The 15,573-nt window shown below is 48.0% G+C and overlaps 1 protein-coding gene across 1 annotated transcript; it reads right to left on the bottom strand.

Moving 5' to 3' along the window:
• Positions 1-7,516: 7,516 nt before the first annotated feature.
• Positions 7,517-15,346, bottom strand: COMMD7 (COMM domain containing 7). The gene is made up of 9 exons (XM_065414323.1): positions 15,283-15,346; positions 13,083-13,136; positions 12,879-12,981; positions 10,919-10,975; positions 10,804-10,841; positions 10,086-10,176; positions 9,874-9,923; positions 9,051-9,099; positions 7,517-7,724 (listed from the first exon to the last, which is right to left on the bottom strand). The coding sequence occupies exons 1-9, from the start codon at positions 15,310-15,312 to the stop codon at positions 7,648-7,650; spliced, it is 549 nt and encodes a 182-aa protein (XP_065270395.1). The 5' UTR covers positions 15,313-15,346; the 3' UTR covers positions 7,517-7,647.
• Between the last annotated feature and the right edge of the window lie 227 nt (positions 15,347-15,573).

Here is a 15,573-nt window from a genome sequence, read left to right as displayed (position 1 = left end):
CTTTGAGCCTTAAAATCTGTGACTTCTTGGAACTTTGGTGCCCAAGAGTTTTTCCCAAGGCAGGATGTTCTGTGTGGTCAATCCACAGGATTCTTTCCTTTGTTGGTCCCCACCCCATGGTGCGAAAATAGGTGCCTGGGCATGAATTCCATGTACCGGTAGACAACACTGGGTCTGGTCTGAGAATCGCAAGTATTTCCAATACATCTGGTTAGGGGGAGGAGAGAAGCCAGGCTGGACGGCAAGATGAGGTGCTAGAAACATTGCCATTGCCTTGCAAACCAGAGCTCTTTCCTCACGCAAGCCGGCATGGGAGCCAATCAGTCTAGTCCAGATCCATATTCAGCCCTGGGCTACACATACAATGTAGATCGACCCAGCTACGGCACTCAGGGATGTGAAAAATCCACACGCCCTGAACACTGTAGGTAAGCTGATCTAACTCCCGGTGTAGACGTGTAGGTTGATGGAAAAATTCTTCTGTTGACCTAGCTGCTGCCACTCGGGGAGGTGGCGTGCCTCCCTCGACAGAGAACCCCCTTCCGTCACTGCAGGAAGTGTCTATGCCACAGTGCTATAGCAGCAGTACACAGTGCCCTCTGTGTCTAACCAAAAGCCTTAGTAAGAGCAGGGATGGGACAAGAAGATTCTTTCCGATAGCTGGGAGAAACCCCACTTTTGGCTGGAGACTTGGCATGCGCCACTGTTGGAGGATTCTGGGCCCAATCCTGTTCCCACTGCAGTCAATGACAAAGTGCTCATTGACTTCAATAGGCGAGGATTGGACACAGGACTGATCTGATCTGAACCCGGGGGTGCTCTTGCAGTTGGGTGCAGCGTTGTGTAATGCAAATCTTTGTGGGAGGAAGTGGAGCTCGAACACTCTGAGTCCTCTCAACGATATTTGTGTCTTGGCAGAAATCTGGAAGCAGCCAAGTGTTTTACAGTCTTATCTAGTATTCTAGTTGCTCCTCCAGGAGCAAATCCCCTTTTAAAGGGAGGCAAACAAGCTCTGATTTAGGCGCTGTCTGTGCGGGCTGAGCAGAAGATTAGGCGCGCTGGGCCAGAGCTTCAGCCGGCGTAAATGGCATCGCTCCATTGATTTCAATGGAACTGCGCTGGCTTAGACGCTGGGCCAGATCTTCAGCTGGGGTATCTCCAGGAGCCAATGCTCTATAGATACTAGTGCATCAGTTCCATGGGGGGGACTTAAGGCCTCTGGCCAATGAGAAGTTCTGAATCCCACCACCTTCTCCTCCACAGTGACTTCTTTCTAGAAAAAGCCTTTGGCACTCCTCCAACAATTGTTTGCACTGATTGGTTACATTTTGTGTTTAATATTATTCGTTTTCAGAAAAGACTGGGGAGGTGGAATTGGACAGGAGGAGAGGAGTGCAGAGCTTTAAAAAGACGAGGGGAGGGTGGGGGAGTGAGGTAATATCTTTCATTGAACCAACTTCTGTTGGTGAGAGACACATGCTTTTGAGCTTACACAGAGCTCTTCTCTTCAGGTCTGGGAAAGGCACTCACTCCGAGTGTCCCTTGAAATAGGTTAACTACTTATGCTAAACAATCTGTTCCACCTAGTATTTAGCTGTGACACTCGGAGTACCTTTCCCAGACCTGAAGAAGAGCTCTGTGTAAGCTCCAAAGCTTCTCTCTCTCACCAACAGACGTTGGTCCAATTAAAGATATTACCTTCCCCACCTTGTCTCTCTAATATGCTGGGACCAAAACAGCTACAACAACAGTGCATATGAGCTTTAAAAAGGCAAATAGTGCGGTCTCCCTATAGTCCCTCTGAGTTTCTAGGGTCAGTCTTTGGCACTGGTCTGTGTTAGCATGGTTCTAAAGAAGTCCTTGTCCTGGCTGAACTGGGAATCTGGACTAGAGCTGTACTGGCAACAAGGATGTTGTGAATGAGTTGTCCGGCACGAATCAGGCTGACCAATTTTTGAGCAGGGGTGGTTAGTAGCATGGTTCAAGCCATAGTGTGGACCGGACCTAAAAGGCTTGGTGTGCTAGAGGGACTTGCAAGTATATATGGTAAAGACTGAAGCAAGTTCAGAGCATTATTCAGAGGGCTGGAATGACACCAGAATGACTATTTGGAGAGAGATTCTGGCCAAAGGGCCACCAGCCTTGGGTAAGAAGAGATTCATCTGTAGCATGTAGAAATCAGCTCAGGTTTGAAAACACAAGTGGTACTTCTGTAGTGCCCGGGGGCAGGGTGAGTGGATCACCTCCACTTCACAAGGCAGGAAACTGAGCCTCTGGGAGGTTAATTGACTTGTCTTAGGTCACACAAGAGGTCAGAAGCAGAGATCAGAATAGAGCCCAGGGGTTCAGGTTCCTTGTCCTATGCTCTGCCCATTAGACTTCCTCTCTCCTCCTCAAGTCTTATGAACAACCCTTGACTGAGTTACAGCTTCCCATCAAAGCCAAGCCAAAGAAGCCACACGACCCCTCTGCAAATAGAAACTGAAGAGAAGTTTATACAGAAGTCTTGGGAACAAACGAACCATCGTGTGTATTGCATGGTTCTGCCAGGAATCAGCAGAGTTTCCCCAAACCGGTCACTGCGTTCCTTCCGGGATCAGCCCTGTAAGGACTAGCTTTATCCTTGATTTAATGGCTGGAGGGGTGTGATACTGAATCCCTTTTCTCTGAGCACTGGGGCTCCATCTCTAGTTCATATGACCTTCTTGATACTTTCTAGTAGACCAGTGGACTCACTGTTGTGTCTTTCTCCAGACTTGGGAAAGCCCAGAATGATTAGCAACAGCACCGGGCGTGCGCTACAGCGTAACTGCGGAAAACACTTGCAGTAATTTAGCCACATCTTTTGGTTTGTTTTTGCTAGCAGGTCAGAGACTTTAGCAGATGTAATTCACATCCGTTAGCAAGGCAAGCAGTGATGGCCCCCCGCTGCCCTGTCCAGCTGCTGGTGGCCTGGTGTTATTCCCCACATGCCCTCTGCATTTGTCAGGAATTCCAAATGCAGTGTTCTCCCCCCACCCCAAGCACATCTCTAGTAAGAGATTCTCTGAGTTACTCCCTCTTCCCCCAACCAACGTCACAACCTTTCACTGTGAAATGCAAAACATTCTACCCAACTGATTTAAGACTCCACAAAGCAGAAGAGACCCATAGAATTAAATGACTATGCGCCATTAAGAGTACCCAGGGCATGTCAGACAAACAAAGGGGCTCGGACACTGGGGGGAGATTGTCAGGGTAGGAAGGCTTCCTGAAAGTGGGTTTTAAAGAGAAATCTGAAGGAGCTGCAGGAGGATGCATGGTGCATTTGGGGGGTGTTCCACCCAGGGGGCGAAAAAGGATGCAAAGCCAGGCATAAGAGAAGACAAAGGGAGCGCTAGGTTATGACAAAGCAATTGAAAACAACCCTCTTTCTGCTCTAAATACCTACAAGGCCCAGGTTCAGGATGCCAGGTGAGCCCTGTGACACCTGCTGACCTCCTAGCCCCTCCAGGCACTAGTCCAAGTGGCTGTGATAATGTTATTGCAGAGGAAACAGAGCCCCTGAGGCAAAGGCGCTTTCAAAATAGTTTGTTTAAAATGTCACCTACGTCTGCAGGCAGTAGCCCCAACTGCGCTGGGATCTTAGTTCACTTTTAAGAAACTATGCACAGCTTCCTTCTCTTCAGTTTGTCTGGGGCTTGGGCTGTAAAATAATACTGAATCGCCCGCAGGCTGGCTGAGCACTGACCCCATGGGGAAGGCTGATTAACCCCATTTTACCAATGGGGAAATGGAGTCACGTTAAGGGCCAGGTTTTCAAAAAAGCTTGGCATTCAGCTGCTCCCACTGAAAACAGTGGAGGAGTGGGATTCTCCACGATTCTCAGTGGGAGCTGCGCTCTCGAATATCCCGCTGCATGTGACCTGAACAAGGTCGCAGAGCATGTCACTGACGGAGCTGAGAACAGACCTCCGCATTCCTTCCTCTCCAGCCCGTGCGCTGACCACTCCTAGGCAGGCGCTGAAATGGTGCCTGTTTTGTACGCTCCAAGCAGGGGGAGCTTTTCATGCTTAGAGGAGTCCTGTAGGGATGAACTAAATGGCACAGAATTACAGAACAAAGTACAGACACCATGTGCTAAAACTTCCCTACTTGCCACATTATTAGCAGTGGGAAATGTTAATAATCACAACTGAATCTAAAGTAGCCCCTCCAGGAGCTGTGTGGGCAGCACAGCCCCTTCTCCCTCCAGCTCTGCTACAGAGGTCTAAAAAGAACAACTATATTAAAATATCATAAACCTATCCGAGCACAGGACCAATCGGGGCCTATCTCCCAAAATGGTATCTATTTGGAGGATACTTCGAAGGATTTGGCAAACCTGCATCCAGCATATCTCCCAAGAGTCCGTCTTTTCCTGGATTGGCAATCACCCTGACCTAGGTGAAATTCTCTCCTGTGCAGAGTCTGTACAAAGCAGGCGCTGCTTGGGTAGCACATTGGTCATGTGCTGGCCCTCTGCAGAGGGGAGAACTACAGTCCCTGGACTGTCTCACATTCTCCAAGAATTTTGGGAGGGGTAAATCAGAACACCGAGCCAGGCTCACTACTGTAGCTTTGGCCTGAATTGGAGCAGAATGGCTCAAAGATCTAATATTAGACCGAGTTAGCTCTGGTTCCTTCACTGCTTTCAGGCATGCCTTACCAGGGGGAAGGAGGGAGCAGCCCAGCCATGAAGTGTAAATACCCGGATTGCCCCTGCCCTGCCACTACTGCATCAGGGAGTTAGGGAAAGCCTCCTGCTTTGGCTGCTTGCTGCTGAAAAGGAGGCGAGATCTACCCAAGGGTCCTGTGTCTGTTCGGACCTGTGAAATTGCAACTTTTCATAGTAGAGCTCTGAAAAACAAAGTGGTGGGAGGGGGCGAGAGCTGCTGCTGCTCCCTAAGGAAATGGGCTGAGAAAACCACCAGGGAACCAAAACCACTGAAGAAATACAGTTAGCTTTCAGCCCAAGCTATAAGAGGCCCTTATTTCCCCCTGAGCCTGCTGTCCTGTAGAGATTAGCTCTCGGCTCACTGGGCTTGACTGGCAGCCGGAAAAGCCGGTCCCGCACCGAACACAACAGGAGGCCAGCTGAGTCAGCCTTTGTACCTGTCAGGAAATCATTCATAAAACTGACACATGGACCAGGACACAGCAGTACTCCCCTCGCTCGCCCCCTGCTAAGGCTGCTGCAGTGGGAACTGAGGAAAGTGCCCTGTCTGTTTCTCAAATCTCTCACTCTGTGCCCCTCCCCTGCTCACTGTCTGACTCCAGCATTCCCTTCCCCCCTGCACTGCTAGCACCAAGGAAGTAGTATTCAGGAGTAAGGGCAGGACCAGAGGGAGCGTGGCCAAACACCACTCCCCATATCGCTCTTGGACCAAGACCTGGGAGTGGCTGTGGAGGTGAAGAAGGGGATGAGACTTGCTGTGCAGTGAAGACAAAGTTGTCTCATTAGATTTCTTGTTGTGCTCTCTGGAGGCCAGGTCTCCTCCCAGACCTGACAGTCCAATGTAGAAAGATCCACTTCCATTTTAATCCACTGCAGTTGATGTTCCTTCATGCTCATGCCACAGAAACGTTTCGAGTCACAGCATCCAGGGCTCCACTCAGGCCATCTACCAGAGCTCATTTCCAAGGAGGCGCAGCCTGTTCAGTCATGCATAGTCAAGTACGCGGGATGAAAGGGGTATTACGGGGCTAGCCGAGACCTTTGGTAGCACATGAAGGTCACTTCACATTACAGAGGCATTGTGGGTGCAGCAGCAGTGCCCTAATGCTGCCTATCAGACTCCCGCAGCGACTGTCAGGCTGCACAGCAGGAGCCCTTAGCTGGAGGACATGAGGCCTCAGCGCTCCCCAGGCCAGCACTTAAGGGGGGGGAGCAGGTTAGATTGTTCTAGATCTGCAGCTGAGAGTGGCACCTTTCAGGGCATCGCTGTATTCCACCCCCACTACAACTATCATCTAATAGTGACAACCTAGGAACAGCAGGGCTGGGTGAAACAATAGGAACTAGTAGCAGAAAATGTAAGGCAGAAAGGCCCCTCTTCTTGACACGACCCTTTGGCTTTTCTATGTGAGATGGGGTGGGGTACAAAAATAATGGACAAGGAATGTTTTACTGGAGGGATTTTATTTCTAAGGGTTTTATTTCCAGTTTACAATTATCACGTGACAAAGCAGGACTCCCTTATGAATGGAGTATGACAGAGGGAAAGAAAAATGCAAATATTGGCCATGAGTCAGCCTGGGACATTTCAAGTAGGATTCCCCCACGTTAGACTCTCCAAACACAAGACACCGTTCTCATTTCTCACTTGGTCCTACTTACAAAAGATCATGTGGAATTGTTTGTATTTTCCTGTAACGGATTAAAATGAGCATGTAATACTGCACTCAGAGGGCAATCTGTCAAAGTTCTGGTATTTATTTATAATCTCACTGTGCATGGTTTTATGGGAAGGGAATGTTGTAACTGGAAGAGAAGTGATTTAAGAAAGGAAGGTCTCATGTTTGATCATTCATTGAAACTAGGCAGGAAGGACTCTCTGCTTATTGCAGGACTCTGAGTTATTTTAGGTGTTGGCTGCATGCTAGTTCAAGCTCTTATTCCTACACATCACAGTGTATTGGTTCTTTCCATCATACATGTTGTGACTGGAGTTGCATGTGAAGATCTCACTTCCTCAGGAACACTTAGTGTTGGAAAGAGAATACTTTGCAAGCGGGATCACCTTTCAGAAGACCTGTCCCAAGAGGTGTGCTTAAAGTGAATTTAGGTGCTTAAAGTGATAAAAGGTGCTAAAGTGACAACCCTGGAGAATGAAATCTAGTCAGCCACAAAACAGGCCTAAGTGAAGGCAGTGGTAGGTAGTACAAGCCCTCTGCTTGGCCTAGAGGTGTCTCAAACATTCCAAGTGAGTTCATCTTCCCAAGAGACTAACAAGAGTGACAAATGTACTAATAAGTCTCCTACTTCCTTCACACAGGCCTGTCTTTAGGAGCTCTTCACTAGAAGCGTATGTTTGTTCAGAAAACAGGGGGATTATCAGGGTGATTTTTTTTTTTAAATGAAAGCCCAGTGTTCTCCCATGTCTAGTATTTAATAATCATTTCCATTATGGGGCAGTACATTATCAGTCCAGTTCTTAACACGAAAATGAGAGCTTTGATGTGGACCACTGCTAACTAATTCATCTAGTTAGGATTCTCGCTCTCTTTTCTTTTAATGCTCTTCACTCACAAGTTTGCTTTATCCCTCTCATGCAAGTCCAATACAAAAGGAAGCAGGACACTAACATGGATTCCTAGCTTGCATACCACTATAAATGTCTACATAGCTCTGACAATATTTTCTTCTAATGGTTACTACAGAAAAGCAAAATGAGTACTTATGTTTGTAGATACTAAATATTTGTAAAAGTTTCAGACTCTGAAGGACAGAAATATAACAGTTTTAAAGACCATTTCCATTCTGGGTCCAGAACTATTTGACAGTGTTGTTTATTAAACAGTGCAATCTTCATCTAATATGTTACAAATCTGCAGAGTTAAGATCAGACGTGTTGGCCCACAAGGAAAAATTACCCCTCTATGGTATAAATGCAGTCCCTAAGGGTTTCAGCTGAAACATTCCAGACTGGTTTTGACTCGTTCCATCTCATGCAGAAAACTGTAGAACTGCGGCAATGTTAACTCTGAGAAAGGGGAGGAAAAAAAACCCAGCTATATTTAAAGTCCCATTTCTAACACAAAGCTATTCACATCCATATCAAGGAGCAATTTTCATCCACACCTGGGCTGGATTGTATTAGAGATTCTAGCTCTTAACATGCTTTTCTATACAACATCATTTGAATGTAACAGGATTTCAGGCAAAGATTTTCATAATATGACAGACCTTGGGATTGCTCTCATTTCCTTTAGTATGTTGCTCTCTAATGACTACTTCTAAAGGCTCCAATTGTCAGAGCGTGATGGTAATATTTTGATATGCATAGATACGAAGACCCTCCACACAGCCAGTACTTCTGAATTATTTCATACAGTGTCACCAGTTGGGAGAGGCCAGGGTTGGAATAGCTGTGAGCATCTATAGTCAGTGCTTCAACAGTAGTGGCTTTCAACCTTTCCAGACTCCTGTACCCCTTTCAGGAGTCTGATTTGTCTTGCATACCCCCAAGTTTCACCTCACTTAAAAACTACTTCCTTACAAGATCAGACATAAAAATACAAAAATGTCACGGCATACTATTACTGAAAAATTGCTTACTCTCTCATTGTTACCGTATAATTATAAATCAATTGGAATATAAATTTACATTTCAGTGTATAGCAGGGATCAGCAACCTTTGGCACGTGGCCCATCAGGGTAATCCGTTGGCGGGCCGGGACGGTTTGTTTACCTGCAGCGTCCGCAGGTTTGGCCGATCGCAGCTCCCACTGGCCGTGGTTTGCCGTTCCAGGCCAACGGAAGCTGCGAGAAGCGGCGGCCAACACATCCCTTGGCTTGTGCTGTTTCCCGCAGCCCCCATTGGCCTGGAATGGCGAACCGCGGCCAGTGGGAGCTGCAATCGGCCGAACCTGCAGACACTGCAGGTAAACAAACCGTCCCGGCCCGCCAGCGGATTACCGACGGGCCGCGTGCCAAAGGTTGCCGATCCCTGGTGTATAGTATAGAGAGCAGTATAAACAAGACAATGTATGAAATTTTAGTTTGTATTGACTTTGCTAGTGCTTTTTATGTAGCCTGTTGTAAAACTAGGCAAATATCTAGATATGTTGGTATATCCCCTGGAAGACCTCTTCGTACCCCCAGGTACACGTATCCCTGGTTGAGAACCACTGTTCTATAGTGACCCCCTGCTGGGACTGGGTCTGCTTCCAAAGCTCATTGAGAGCCAATGAATATATATGACTTTTCTGTAAATACTTGGAATTTCAAAGGCTTCATGAAATACTTCTGAAGTCCCTTCATGAAATGTTTCTGCTCTAGAACTCCCCTCTGAAGTTAGTTAACTCACCTACATACACGTGATCCATTTGGCTTCCTTTTTTAACCACCAATTTCAACTGGGAAGAAATCAGAGACATTTAATTGAAACAGCCTAGCATCATAAAAATCAAGGCATCAAACTTTAGTTTCAGACAGCACAGACTATTGTAGAGAGACCACTTCTTCAATTGGTCTTCCAGGAAAAACTACTATAGGAGTAGATCCTTCTCAGGCTTGGTCTACACTTACCCCCCAAGTCGAAGTAAGGTACGCAAATTCAGCTACGTGAATAACGTAGCTGAATTCGACATACCTTACTTCGAACTTACCGCGGTTCAGACGCGGTCCACACGCGGCAGGCAGGCTCCCCCGTCGACTTCGCGGTACTCCTCTCGTCTAGCTGGAGTACCGCAGTCGACGGGGATCACTTCCTGGTTCGATTTATCGCGTCCACACCAGACGCGATAAATCGAACTCGGAACTTCGATCCGCAGCCGTCGAACTACCCGGTAAGTGTAGACTAGCCCTCAGAGATCATCCTAAGGAGTGTCTTTAATCTAAGCAAATCAACCCAACCTCGCGCACACACTATCAGGACCTCTACTGGACTGCAAATGCTGGTGCTTCATCATCCCTTAGATAAGTGAAGCATGCAGAAAAAGCAGCAGCAGTGCACTTGTTTTAGCTGCTGTCTTCAAGAAATCAGAAGCAGAGCCAACTCCAAATGCCAGACTCTTGGGTTCCCTTGGCTCCCACTGGAGTCAGCACCAGCAGGTTCATCCCTTTAGCTTGTCCTTTACCTAGTGATGAACTATAACCCATTCCCTAAACTCTCATTTTGGGAGACTTGCCTGTAAGAAGATACTTCCAACTTTTTCCAGTTCACTGCTCCCTGCGGTCACTGTGAAATGGAGAGAAGAGATGACAGATAACTTCCCTGAGGTCTAAAGTAGCTTAGTTGAGTGAAATTATTTCAAGACAGTCTACAGCTAAGAACCGCTGCTGGATTTCAGCCTTGACATCATACAGACACTTCATTCTACCCATGTCTCACATCCATTACCTCCAAATTTCCACTCCATATCTATAAGCTGGTTAATCATCAGCGTCTGTCCAACAGCCAAGCGTGTCAGGGTGGGGGAATTCAGCTTCCACTGTAAGAGCAAAAAATGGACACCTAACCAATTGATGCAAAAATACTTCTCCTTACCATATTACCTGTAGCTCCAACACCAATGAGGAACTGCGCAGAGCCCCAGCAAAAGCATAAAGCAGATGTACATGTAGCATGTACCAAGGGACTGCATAAATGCCAAAATATGAAAATGGACGGGGGTATAAGTTTAAAAAACATAGTTTGTTTATTTTATTTTTTATTTATATAGTTGATTTAGGCATTTTGAAACTTTTGCCATGGGACCAATTTAACACATTCATGCAAAAAGTCCTGTGTTCATTTATTTGGATAACGCTGACGTTCAATGCAAGCAAAGGCAGAAACAGAATCAAAGCCACACTTAATTGCCACAGTCAATAAAACTGTTTAAGGTGCTTATATGCTACAATGCATATGCCATGCCAAATCCGAAGAACTGCTTAGACAAAATGTTTCATACCAGTTGTCATGGCATCTTCAGTTTAGGATTTTCAACTAGGTATGAAGCAACAAACAAGCTGACTTCTTGGCACCTCTGAATATGTGGCCACAAGTTTATTAAACCGCCCCATCCCAGTGAGATTTTTTTTTTTTAAGTTAAGAAGTAAAGGAATTCTACTAATACCTGCTCTGCAAAATAACTGGCTTTCTCTTCACTGAGTCCTGTAGGAGAAACAACACAAGATTAACAAAATAATAACCAATTAATATTTAATATTTAGTAAAGTCAAGTGACCTACCCAGAGCGATGAAATCTGCTCTGACTTGTTCAGATGACAGATTCCTCTTCAGGGCCCCTAGAATAAACATTGCAAAAGGAGGAAATCATTTTTACTGAAATACAGAATTGTACACTGTGTTAAGTCAAACAAACACAGGGACAGAGAGGTTTTAATAGGATATTTTTGTTCTCCAATTGTGCTGTTCAGCAACTCGCTACTCACCAAAGTAGGAAATACTGTTGTCTCCTACTGTACCTTTATAGAAGCCAGAGATTCTGCTTAAAGAGTCAGTCAGATGCATGTGCATGAGAGCAAGATGAAGCTACATTGTTGGTCTCCATGGTAACGGCAGCAGCAGCTTCATTCTGAAGTTACTGCTTTTTCCCCTACAGAAGCTTTGCTTGTTAACGGCTGGCAAGCTACTAATTTGACCTACCTGCTGTGTTTTGGATGGTGGGTGTGAACATGTGCCTATAACATTTTCTCCTGCTGTGCCTGCCTGCTTTGTTCTTGGGGAGCAGGCTGCACATTGAAATTTACAAGGACCCTGTTCTCTGAAGCCAAGAGAAGGATTCTGTCTGGTAAATTCTGATAGACTGCCTGCCCCACACGGCTTTGTATCTGTACTGTACATAAGCACTCAGTGAAGTTATCCAAACAGATGGCAGGTATCGTTCATGGCATCTCAGCCCTGACAAAAATGATACAAGGATTTGAGGATAAGGCACATAAATAGCAACCGAGGGAGATAAATGTATGTTGTCTAGTAAAGAAAAGCCTCAGAATGGGGAAAATTATGATTTCTGACTGTAAATACCTTTAAGGTAGCTATATAAAAGGAGGAAGGAAAGGTTGTCACTGCCTTTTATGCTAGCAGGAAAAGGAGAAATGGCCTGAAGCTACAAAAAGAAAATTTAGTACAAGCAAAATGCTAGAAGAAAATTTGCACTTAAGTACTATGGTGATGGGAACTACAGAAAAATCTAAGACCTACAGATAATAAGGGTAATGGATCAACAGGAGAAACTCCCAAGGGAGGTGGGTGAAGCACAGGCACTGCAGATTGCTGAGAATAAGTTGGCTATGGTGGTAGCAGGATTGCCGTAGGGAATAATCTTGTAAAACAAAGTGGTCAGACTGAATGACTCGGCTGGACTTTTCTGGCTCCACTATGTGTGATTAACATACACCTGTTTTGGTGAGCCGCTCATAGATAAGCGTTTCTCTAAAAGGAGGCTGCAAGGATAGAAGTCACCTCAACACAATTTTAAATCGCTCTGATTTCCAGAGTCTTCTAATGGGGTCTCAATTTGCTCAGCCCTCTCTGTCTGATGAAGCTCATCCGCCTACTGGGAAGTACAATGTTGCATCATGTAGCTGGCAGCTGCTACAGTGTTTTTGTCTGAAGATAAAACTGCACTAGTTTCACCAAATATATACATGTTTACAGGTGCAAGTTAAACTCACGTAATCAAGTGTTACTTAAACCAACAGATGTGTGGTTTGGATGGATCACTTGATTACCTGTTCTGTTCATTCCCTCTGGGGCACCTGGCATTGGCCACTGTTGGAAGACAGGATACTGGGCTAGATGGACCTTTGATCTCACCCAGTATAGCCGTTCTTATGTGTCCGCATAAAGGATTTCTGTAGGTTCAACTAAAATATTTTTAAACAGATTTTAGTTAAGCCAGTGGAACTTGTGTATAGACATGGCTTCAGAGAGACAACAGCCTGATGAACCGAACAGGGATACTTCAACAGAAAGAGGGTTTTCTAAAGTATGTTTGAGAACTCATTTTTAATTCTTGACTACTGCTTACTTAGCAATCAAAGGTTCTGTCCTGCAAGCTAATAGGCACAGTGAAATCAGTGGGGCTCTATATGGATTAGTGTGCAGGCACAAACACAGCAGTTCCTTTCAGGCTCAGGCCAGGAGTAACATTCTCTCACACACAACCACTTCCAGGCTACTCACCGTTAGGTATCGAGAGGATACTTTTGATAATATTTTTCAGAGGACCCAGGCTGATTTCATTCATGGTGGCAAATTCAGAGAGCTGAGTCAGAAACCTTTCTACCTGCAGACAGCAAAGAGAAGAGACAAAGCCTTAACTCTGCGCTCATCTCATCTGACCGCTGCAATCAACCCCCTCTCCATATTGTGCTGCAGAGGCCTTACCTCCTTGGGCTCTGTTAAAAAGCGGAAGACTACATCAGTCAGTGCCGAGAATTGCTGTGAAGAAATAGGATAGTGTCACTAAACCAGGGACTAGCAGGCTACATTTCTCACTCACTTCTTCCAAATTCTCTCCACAGATCCTTGAAAGAGGAATATCTGCTGTTCTGTGTTAACACCCTTCTCCTACTCAATGCAGCTCTACAGGCCCAGATTCATTTCACCACTATACAGTTTACTTCACTGCACTTCCTTGGCCACCTCCCTCCAATGGCAACAAGGAAATGATGCTTCCTCACATGACTTTCTGGCTTTGTAGAGGTCACTCACTGATCCTTTTGGAATACTGTCTTCAAGAATATTCACACAGCTAGTAACTGTCGTTGGAAAGGGATTTGTATGGTGCTGTGCGGAGATAGCACAAGACTATGGAACCCAAGTTCAGTATACAGGGGCACAATAGGAGAAGGGATGTGGACCTACCCTGATATTTCCACACCTTTACGGGGTATTTGGGCTGCTGCTGTAGGAGCTAATGTCCATTACCTCTCCATCATGTAAGCATGTTGTAACTCAGGGATTGGCAACCTTTGGCACACGGCACGCCAAGGTAAGCACCCTGGCAGGCCGGGCCGGTTTGTTTAACTGCCGCATCTGCAGGTTCGGCCGATCACAGCTCCCACTGGCTGCGGTTCGCCGCTCCAGGCCAATGGGGGCTGCGGGAAGCAGTGGCCAGCACATCTCTCGGCCCGCGCCACTTCCCGCAGCCCCCATTGGCCTGGGATGGCGAACCGCCGCCAGTGGGAGCCGCGATCGGCCGAACCTGCAGACGGGGCAGGTAAACAAACCAGCCCGGCCCGCCAGGGTAAGCACCCTGGTGGGCCATGTGCTAAAGGTTACTGATCCCTGTTGTAACCTGTACCTGCAAGTAGAGACTGAGGGTTTGTCTCTATTACAAAATGTTATCACTTTCTGACACTAGATGACCTGTTGCTGCCATGGGTCTGGGGCTAGGGTAGGCCAAATTAATCATGGTTAGCTGCTGCATTTCTGAATGGGATTAATCTGGGCCTACCTTTATGGTCCCCATTGTGTTAGATAAGTGGATTCAAAACAACTGTGTTCAAACTTTGTAATGCAGGAGAGACCATTAAGAGTTTCCGCACTGCACAACTGAAAGGGAGGCAGACAAGCTGACCAACGACCTCGGTGTGAGTTTGGCTCAACACCTAAAATAAAGATGGGAAGCCAAAATCGTTACAGACAGCCTGAAGCTCATGTAGGTGTATGGGTACCAGTGACGGAAAAATATTCATCTCAAGTCCATGGCTATCTACTGCAACAGCGAGGACCAGATGCTGTGCACCTGTGTGGGATATGCACTGTAATCCCAGCCCTAACACCCTGCAGGGACCAGTTAGGCAAAAAGCACACGGGTGAGAAACGATTTGGGAGCCACTCAGCACCGCCACGTCTCTCCCTGCCGTGCACCTGCACGAGGGTGACCAGACAGCAAATGTGAAAAATTGGGACAGGGGGTTGGGGGTAATAGGAGCCTATATAAGAAAAAGACCCCAAAATGGGGACATCTGGTCACCCCTAACCTGCACACTCAGAAACACGCTGCTGGCGCAGGGCTGTGCATGTCCGTGCTAGTGACCCAGAGCATTTGTGAAGCGCTGCGGGTTCAAAAAGCACACAGGCAATGTCGGAGGTGCAGCGGTGACCCCTTTACACAGCCGTGTGAGTGCGACCCCCTTATACATTAAATACACGTTTTAATCTATTTCACACCGTTATAATTGCTGGAGGCAGAGCGGGGTTTGGGATGGGGGCTGACACCTCACGACCCCCGAGGGGTCCCGCCCCCCAGCCTGAGAGCCCCTGGAGGAGTCAGCGCCAGGCGGGCCCTGGGTCGCACCCGCTGCCCACATGCTCCGGTAGCCCGGCCCGATCCGGCCCAACCCCGCGAGCTGCGAACAGCGGCCCTGCCCCTGCCCCGGCCCTGCCCCCGGGGGCCGCGCACAGCCCCCAGCCGCGGCGGGAGGGCAGCAGCCCCCTGGCAGCCCCGCTCCGAGCGGGCCGGGCCGGGCTGCACAGGGACCGGCTCGGCCCAGACGCGCCCCGGGCTCGGGTAGGCCCCGGCCGAGGCGCCTGGAGCCGCACAAGGGGCCGTTCCCCGGCCCGGCCCGCGCCCCCGCACCTCGGCGCGCAGCTGGTTCAGGCTCTGCATGGCGCCGCTCCCCGGCCCCGCGTCCCGGCCGCGCCGCCCCATGTCCCGCCGGCCCCGCCCCGGCCCAGCCCGCGCGCCCGCCTCAGCCTGAGCGTTGGCGGCCGCACTTTCCGCGCGCGGCGCCGCCCCCCGCCGCGCCTCCCGGGGGGGCCCCCCCGCGCTGTGACCCCCACCTGGGCCCCCAAGCCCCCTCACCTGCCCACCACCTGGGCCCCCCGCGCTGTGACCCCCACCTGGGCCCCCCGAGCCCCCTCACCTGCC

This window comes from Emys orbicularis, chromosome 12, assembly GCF_028017835.1.
Source record: "Emys orbicularis isolate rEmyOrb1 chromosome 12, rEmyOrb1.hap1, whole genome shotgun sequence".
Lineage (NCBI taxonomy): Eukaryota > Metazoa > Chordata > Testudines > Emydidae > Emys > Emys orbicularis.
The sequence above is the reverse complement of the archived record's forward strand: the minus strand, read 5'-3'. Positions and strand labels throughout refer to the sequence as shown.

Coding starts and splice junctions, on each gene's coding strand:
- COMMD7 (XM_065414323.1), bottom strand. CDS start 15,312: ATGCAGAGCCTGAACCAGCTGCGCGCCGAG. Junction 10,842..10,918: donor AGCAGATTTCATCGCTCTGG/GTAGGTCACTTG, acceptor TTTCTCCTACAG/GACTCAGTGAAGAGAAAGCC. Junction 9,100..9,873: donor TTGGAAGTATCTTCTTACAG/GCAAGTCTCCCA, acceptor ATTTCTTCCCAG/TTGAAATTGGTGGTTAAAAA.